The sequence below is a fragment of the Arachis ipaensis genome, chromosome B07 (assembly GCF_000816755.2).
Source record: "Arachis ipaensis cultivar K30076 chromosome B07, Araip1.1, whole genome shotgun sequence".
NCBI lineage: Eukaryota > Viridiplantae > Streptophyta > Magnoliopsida > Fabales > Fabaceae > Arachis > Arachis ipaensis.
This window is the reverse complement of record NC_029791.2, coordinates 98898043-98906344: the sequence shown is the minus strand read 5'-3', so window position 1 is coordinate 98906344 and position 8302 is coordinate 98898043. Positions and strand designations below refer to the sequence as shown.

Below are 8302 nucleotides of genomic sequence, written 5' to 3'. Positions count from 1 at the left end.
TTCTTTATTTTACCAATTTTGCCATGTTTTGTTAATATGCATACTAGATGTTTGATGAAATGTCAATCCTAGTTATAGGGTAGATTTCCACCCCTTGGCTTGGGAAAAATGAGTTATGGATTACTAGAGTCATAATGTCCAACATTTAGTGATAATTCTTGGGTTGTTAGTTGACTCTTATTTCCATTGACGCTAGCCTTTTATCAACTAGTTTGGTAAGTTGGCTAGGACTTATGGATTAAGGTCAATTATGCTTGCTTGACTTACTCCTTGATGGTTGGGGTTGACTAGGCGAGACTAACTCATAACAATTATCATAGTTGTGGTTATGGCAAGGAAAGGATTCTATAACTCATCCCAAGTCAAGGTTTCATTTATGTTTTGAATCACTTTTCCATCACTTTATAGTTTTACTTGTCCATATTACATACATAGTTCTTTTATCCCTTTATTGCTTGTTAATTGCAAACTTGTCTTGTTCTTTAATTTCTTTATTTGTTTACTTGGTTTCAATCATTGAAAAACCCCTTTACTTCCTCACAACCAAAATTATATGCACTTGTGGTCAATAGTTCCTAGGGAGAACGACCCGGGAGTCGAAATACTCTCGGTTAATTTGGTTCGAATAGTGACATTATCTTTGGGAATTAAATTTGATTGATGATCAATGGTTGGGGTTGGACTATACTTGCAACGTCAATCCTATTTTTAGTGCGAAAATCCAAACCCATGCTTTGGTCACTCATCAGTGCCGATATGAAAATGTTAAGCCGTGGGATTTGTATGTAAATGACTGTGCGGAGATGCCCGTAAATGTGGAATGGCTTCCAGGAATCAGTGTCTGCAAGTACTTGCAGAGGTCATGTTTGACATACTTCAGCTGGAGAATCAGCGCCTGCAAGGCTGTAAGAAGTGGAAACTTGCAGATGTTATGTTGCTAGAATGCCTTATTCGACTTGTGAGTTGGATTGCGTCGGGTGCGGGTCGAAACTGACAAATGAGCTCATTACTTGCGATAGGACTAGACATGCATCATATTGTTTGTGCATTTGTATTTAGTTGTGTATACTCATTTTATTTCTCTGTGATTATGCTGTTTGATTTTGTGTGAATTGTTTGCGTGTTTGTATTGCGACTCTGCTTATGCTTGTTGGTTCCTGTATATGTCAAGGATTAAGATAATCGAAAACTGATCATTATAACTCAAAACTGAGTGGTGTGATTGTGATTTGTTTAAAGTAATGTAATTTAAAGAAAACTAACTAAAATCTTTAAAGTGAGTTTAAAGAATCCTAAAGGTAATTATTTTAAGGTTATACAGTAANGTTCAGGAATCCTTTGCGAGAAGCCGCGATCGGTCCACAGTGTTTTATATATATGTATTTGTATTTTCTGTATTTGGTTTAATTTTAGATTTTATTTTTCCTTCGTCATTTATTGTTTTGGAAATTTCAGAAATGTAGGACTTGTATTTGAAAATTTTCAAATAAATTTATGTATATCTTTGTGATTAAGAGATTAAAAGTAAAAAAGTTTCATTTTCTTAATTAAAGTTTTGGTTCGCATTCGCAAATGCTCAATATTAAATAAATATAATATAAAATTAAAGGAATAGAGATAAGTATCATTCGAACTTTAAGTACGATCATAAAGTGCTAAAAGTTAGGTATTACATATACTATTTATTTATTTTACATTTTCAATGTGAGTATAGGTACAATGTAACGTATGGCTCAATTTTTTCGTTATGGAACTCATGAATGTGATGTGCCTGGATATGAAAATAGGCGTGTTAGACCAAATTGTGGAACAGCTTCATGTGAGTGGTAGGGGTTAGAACTCGGACCGTATGAGTTTTGTGTTGGCAAAAATTGCTTAACAAATCGGAGAGCCCGATTTGACAGGGGTGATAATTTGAATTTCCAGCTTAGATTAAGTTTTCTTTTCACTTTTCTATTTTTTTTTTAATTATTTAAGGTTTTTTTTTAGATTGGATATAATAACTATTTTTTTCTTATATTAGTGGAGTATTTTTTTTATTGTTTAGTTTTTATAACTACTCATATACTTTTTCTTTCATCTGATGAAATTATATTGTCAGATATTTTAAAAAATAATTCCCAATTTTAATATCTTCAATCTTAGAAAAGAAAAAATTAACGATAAAGATGATTATTATACACGAATTCAATTCATATTATAGTCCTTATCCAAACAACTGACTAACAAGTAACAACCAACAACTCAACAAGCACAAGTGGCTAAGAATGAATGAAACGGTCTTCGCCTGATAGCCACACACACACACACTCTCCTTTCGGCTTTCGCCCTTCTTCGGTTCTTCTTACTAGTGCAGTAATAACAAGCTAGTAAGTAGAGTATGCTAAGAGTTTCTTCGAAACTTGTGCCGCTTCTTCTTCAATCAGTTACTTCAAGTCACACTCACACGCACCTCATTTCTTCTTATTCTACTTCACGTCTCTTCCTCTCTTATTCTCACCTTTTTCCTCGGAGACCAATGGCCTCTCTCTCCGCCCTACCACACCGTCTCCAATATCCTACTGCTCGCAGAGACGACTCCATCGTTGAAGACTACCACGGCGTCAAGGTTGCCGATCCTTACCGATGGTACGGAAAACAAACTTAACTGTTTTCGCTGCTCGATTTCATTGTTGCGTCGTATAGATTTCGTTTTGCTTTCTCATTTCAATCTTGTTAATTCAAATGTTTAATACCTGTTTAGCTGTTTTCGCTGCTCGATTTCATTCTCGTTTCAGATAGATTGCGTTTTGTTTTCTCATTTCAAGTTGTTGGTTAAAAAATTTTCATACCTAATTTAGGATTGCGAGGATAGTTAATTGCTCTCGCGCATTAGAAAATCGGTAAGGAAAATCTTACCGAAATGTTTTTGTTGATTAGGCTCGAAGATCCAGATGTGGAAGAAGTGAAGGAGTTTGTAGAGAAACAGGTGCAATTGACGAACTCGGTACTTCAGCAATGCGAAACTAGATCCAAACTTAGTGAAAAGATCACGAAGCTTTTTGATCATCCTCGTTATCATGCTCCGTTTAGGCGAGGTGATAAGTACTTTTACTTCCACAACTCAGGGCTTCAGCCTCAAGACACACTCTATGTGCAGGTTTGGTTGCGGATTATGCGTTGAGATGAGTTTGCTAGATGCTTTGATTGGTACGGACTTTTGAGTTTATTGCGTATTCATTTGTCTTGCTGTTCACTTTTAGGATAGCTTGGAGGGTGAACCTGAGGTTTTGCTTGATCCTAATGCGCTCAGCGAAGATGGAACCATCTCGTTGAACACGCTATCAATCAGTGAAGATGCTAAGTATTTGGCTTACGGACTTAGTTCAAGTGGTAGTGATTGGGTGACTATAAAAGTAATGCGTATTGCAGATAAGAATGTTGAGCCTGACACTTTGTCATGGGTGAGCGTCACTGTGTTCCTTGTTAGTAACAGCAACCAGCTTAGAAATGAGTTGCCACTGACTGTTGTAAACTTGGACATGTTTCAGGTCAAGTTTTCCTCTATTAGTTGGACACATGATAGCAAAGGTTTCTTTTATAGCCGATATCCAGCACCTAAGTAAGTGATCTCCTATTCTTGCTCTTTTTTATAGGCCTATTCTCATATTATTTCTCTTACAAGGAAGTCTGAATTTTCGACTCTGGCTTTCATAGGCTTGAATTTCAAATTGTCACGTGTATTTGTTAAATTATGAGAATATTTAACTCAAGTTTACGAGAAAATGAAAATTAGTATCTCATTAACACTGTCAATGGTTTATATACAGTAGGTTGCACATAAGGAAAAATCAACAACTAACAGATTTAATAATTAACTGTACAGCTGGCATGAAATATGATTCTAATTCTGTCTGTTGACCCTAATAGAGAATATAGCCTATTTGATTAGTAATCATAAGGAAGATAGAAGTTTGTTATTCTAATTTGTAAATGTTATCCGACTACTGATTCATCGAAGTATATAGTTTAAAAATGTTGTGCGTTGCCAGGGATTTGCTTGTCCTGGTCAAGATAATCTGAATTGTGGTTATTTGATTTATTTTTATGGAGATATTATTAATTATTCATTCAGAGTGATGGTGGAAGGATCAGTTTCATGTGTTCCTTATTTAAAATTTTAATTATGTTGCTTCTACTATATAGGGATGGAGAAGTAGTAGATGCTGGGACTGAGACGAATTCTAATCTTTACCATGAGCTCTATTATCATTTCTTGGGTACAGATCAATCAGAAGATATTTTGTGTTGGAGAGATCCTGAAAACCCTAAATATTTATTTGGAGGAAGTGTCACTGATGATGGGAAGGTACACTTTATTGTCATTGCTTTAGAACTATATGACATATCTGTGTTCTTTCTGTGTACACATGAAATAAGAAAAGTTCAGGAACAATATTTTTCTTCTGAAGACTTTACTGTTATCAATGTCATTGGTTTTCCACTTCTTCTATGCCCTATTGTACATATTTCTTGGAAGGTATTTCTTTAGCTCTTCCTGTTAGCATTTGGAATTGGTCTTGCTTGATTTGTTTTCATGGGAATAATTGGATATCTTCTATTGTGTTTGGCAAAATTTTACATTTAGCATTATATACTTATGGTAAGTAGCCTGGTGTTGATATTCAATGGCATATTGCCGGTTTTTTGCTAAATAGTCATCTGTCTCGAGCATCATGCTATAAAAACTTGTAGCTTTGTCACAAAATGGTGAGTCACCCTATTATCGTTAGGGTACCTTATGCTACGAGAGAAGGTATATACATCACATAACAATAGCATTGGAGATAGTTCTAAAAAATGAGTCTAATTTTATTTTTCTTTGTGGAGTACAAAAACGAAGCATACACAACATTTTATGCATATGATGTTAAATTTCCAATGAATCTCACTCTGTTTCTGTCAAATGTGCAGTATGTTCTCCTTTATATTTCAGAAGGCTGTGATCCAGTTAACAAACTTTACTACTTTGACATGTCTGAACTTCCCAACGGGATGGAAAGTTTTCGAAATAAAAGTACTCTGCTTCCATTTGTCAAGCTCATTGATAATTTTGATGCACAGTATCATGACATTGCGAATGACGGCACTGTGTTTACATTTTTGACTAATAAAGATGCTCCAAAATATAAACTAGTAAGGGTAGATTTGAGAGAACCAACTGTGTGGTCTGAGGTTCTCCAAGAGTCTGAAAATGATGTACTTGAGTCAGCTTGTGCTGTGAATGGTAATCAACTGATAGTGAGTTATTTGAGTGATGTGAAGTATATTCTTCAAGTAAGAGACCTAGAAACAGGCTTGTTGCTACATCAATTACCAATTGATATTGGCACTGTTGATGAAGTTTCTGCAAGGCGTAAAGATAGTGTGGTTTTCATAAGCTTTACAAGCTTCCTAACGCCAAGAATCATATATCAGTGTGACCTTAGAACAAATATACCTGATATGAAGATATTTCGTGAAATTGTTGTCCCTGGGTTTGATCGCTCTGAGTTTCAGGTCAAGCAGGTAAACACAATTTTTTTGATGTTGAGATATCCTATGTTTAGGTCCACGATATTCTTAAGGCTCTATAAGTTCATTGTTTTCAGTTATAGATATTGTATTTCTCAGATTATGGATGGCTGTTACAGTGTTACTTGACTTGTTCTGTTCTTTGATTCCATTTGAACTTTCAGGTTTTTGTTACCAGTAAAGATGGGACAAAGATCCCAATATTCATTGTTGCCAAAAAGGATATTCGTTTGGATGGATCGCACCCGTGTTTGCTATATGGATATGGTGGTTTTAACATAAGTCTCACACCATCTTTCGCTGTTAGTCGTATAGTACTCACAAGACATTTAGGTACTGTTTTTTGCATTGCAAATATTCGTGGAGGTGGAGAATACGGGGAGGAATGGCATAAAGCAGGATCCCTTGCAAATAAGCAGAATTGCTTTGATGACTTCATCTCTGCAGCTGAGTATCTTGTGTCTACTGGTTATACCCAACCCCGAAAGTTATGCATTGAAGGTGGGAGTAATGGTGGTCTTCTTATTGGGGCTTGTATAAACCAGGTGTGATTCATTTGGTTTGTCTTCCTATGTTTGACACTTTCCCATTCCATGATCTCCACTTATGCTAACTGTTTCCTCCACTTCGCACAGAGACCTGATCTTTTTGGTTGTGCACTGGCTCATGTTGGTGTTATGGATATGCTAAGGTTCCACAAATTTACCATAGGTTTGTTTGGATTTGTTATGGCTAATTATTTGTTTATGAGTGCCACCTATTGATATAAAAACTGCTATTCAGGCCATGCTTGGACCACAGATTATGGTTGTTCAGACAAGGAGAAAGAGTTTCATTGGCTAATCAAGTGAGTGAGTTTTAGCATGAAGTATGACAATAAGTTCGTATATTTATGCAAAAAGTAATTCTTTTATATAGAATATATATTTCATGCAAAAAAAATAATTTTTGTCATCATTTTGTTTTATTCATTTTAGTGTCGGATTGAGTCATTAGTATTTCTGCATTGGTCATATTGTCATGTGGCTACTTTGCTTTGTCGATTCCTGTGATTTCTTATGTTTGGTAAATTTATGTTTGTAAGTGTGAGTAGAAGATATGATGTTCCTCTAATCAACTGTTCGTAGGTACTCACCATTGCATAATGTGCGGCGGCCATGGGAACAGCAGCCTGATAAGTCAATTCAATACCCATCGACCATGCTGTTGACTGCTGATCATGATGATCGTGTTGTGCCATTGCACTCATTGAAGCTATTGGCGGTTAGTCTACTTCTTCTTAATAATAGATTGAAACACGGGTTCTTGTTTCTCGTCTCTTTCAACATAAATTCGCATTGTTATCACTTGCAGACCATGCAGTATGTCCTGTGTACGAGCTTGGAGAATAGTCCGCAGACGAACCCGATAATTGGTCGCATTGACTGCAAGTCTGGACATGGAGCCGGTCGGCCAACACAGAAAATGGTAACAAATTCGTATCTGCTAAAATTTTCCATTATCCATTTGGTTATATTATCTCTCATGTTTCTTATGTATATATATATTATGTCCGCAGATAGATGAAGCTGCTGATCGGTACAGCTTCATGGCAAAAATGTTAGACGCGCAATGGATTGATTAACCCACTCGATTATAAGGTAGAAAACATTTTTTAAAAAAAGTAAATAAAAAAGAATTGTGATCCTCACTAGAGAAGGCATAGTTGTTTTTATTATCTTGTATTTGATAATAGATTATAGTCATATGAATATTCGCATGAAATTATTTTTTATTTAAAGATAATAGTTGAGAATTGTGAAAGTTATTAATATAATGTGGACATTAGAACATTATTTTTGTGGACTTTTTTTTCACTTATTTTTTAAAACATTTTAAAGATATTTCAAATGTTTAATTTATATCAATTTTAATTTTAATTTTTTAAATTTTTATTCTATTTCTTTAATTTGGTTTGTTAATATGGTTTAAAATCGCCTTTAAATATAAAATTTATAATAATGTCTTTAATGTTTGGTGAGTTAAACCCCAAAGTGGTTCCTGAGATTCACGGTTTGCACCAATTTAGTCCCGGACTTACCAATTGCACCATTTATGTCCTCGACTTTGTAAAAATTGCACCAAGGTCGTCCCTAGCCACATCTTCGGGCAAATTAATGAACGCCGGCAGTGACCTGGCATTGAGAAGTCACGCTGGCGTAGATAACGGCAAGCTGAGGTGGCAATTGAAACTGTTTAACCCAATGTGGTCCCTATACCTAGTTTTAATCCCAATTTCTAGCATGGCATTGTCACCTTCGTGTGATTGTGTATATGATCATTTATGTTCAACAACTACATGGATACGCAATATCATTAATTCACTTGCTAACTCTGTATGCACTTAACATATAACACCAAACAAGGAATGAATTCTAAAATTTCAGTTCAATTTGGTCTTAAGCAAGAACATTCACCAAGTGCATAACCAAAATTCAATCTCAATCATAATAAAAACTTATAGAAAACTGTAGAATATGAGTTACAATGTCTAATGAAAACAAAATTTGAAGCCTATGATGATCAGACATAAGATTTAACTTTCAAACAATTTATCGAACAGGTTGTATGCAGGATTCATAAACAGCAATTTTAGTTTATTGTAAGCATCAATCAACCCAAAAATTTCAACCAGCCAATACACATTTAGTCAAGAAACACAAATAATCAACTATCCTAAGTCTAACAAGATGTAAAAGCAGAATCAAAA

At 35.1% G+C, this 8302-nt stretch overlaps 1 protein-coding gene across 3 annotated transcripts; it reads left to right on the top strand.

The window, feature by feature from the left end:
- On the top strand, positions 2275 to 7388 carry LOC107609753 (prolyl endopeptidase). Of its 3 annotated transcripts, none has more exons than XR_002350186.1 (12): positions 2275 to 2628; positions 2920 to 3139; positions 3243 to 3443; positions 3531 to 3601; positions 4186 to 4348; positions 4954 to 5547; positions 5718 to 6098; positions 6189 to 6244; positions 6337 to 6400; positions 6681 to 6816; positions 6907 to 7020; positions 7112 to 7388. XR_002350186.1 is itself a non-coding variant. In XM_016311775.2 (12 exons), exons 1-12 carry the CDS (start codon positions 2381 to 2383, stop codon positions 7175 to 7177), a joined length of 2334 nt encoding a protein of 777 aa, XP_016167261.1. In that variant the 5' UTR covers positions 2280 to 2380; the 3' UTR covers positions 7178 to 7388. The 3 variants fall into 3 exon arrangements, 2 of the variants coding, with proteins under 2 accessions (XP_016167261.1, XP_020961735.1); XM_016311775.2 differs by having other exon boundaries at positions 2280 to 2628; positions 6189 to 6264; XM_021106076.1 differs by having other exon boundaries at positions 2282 to 2628; positions 3248 to 3443; positions 6189 to 6264.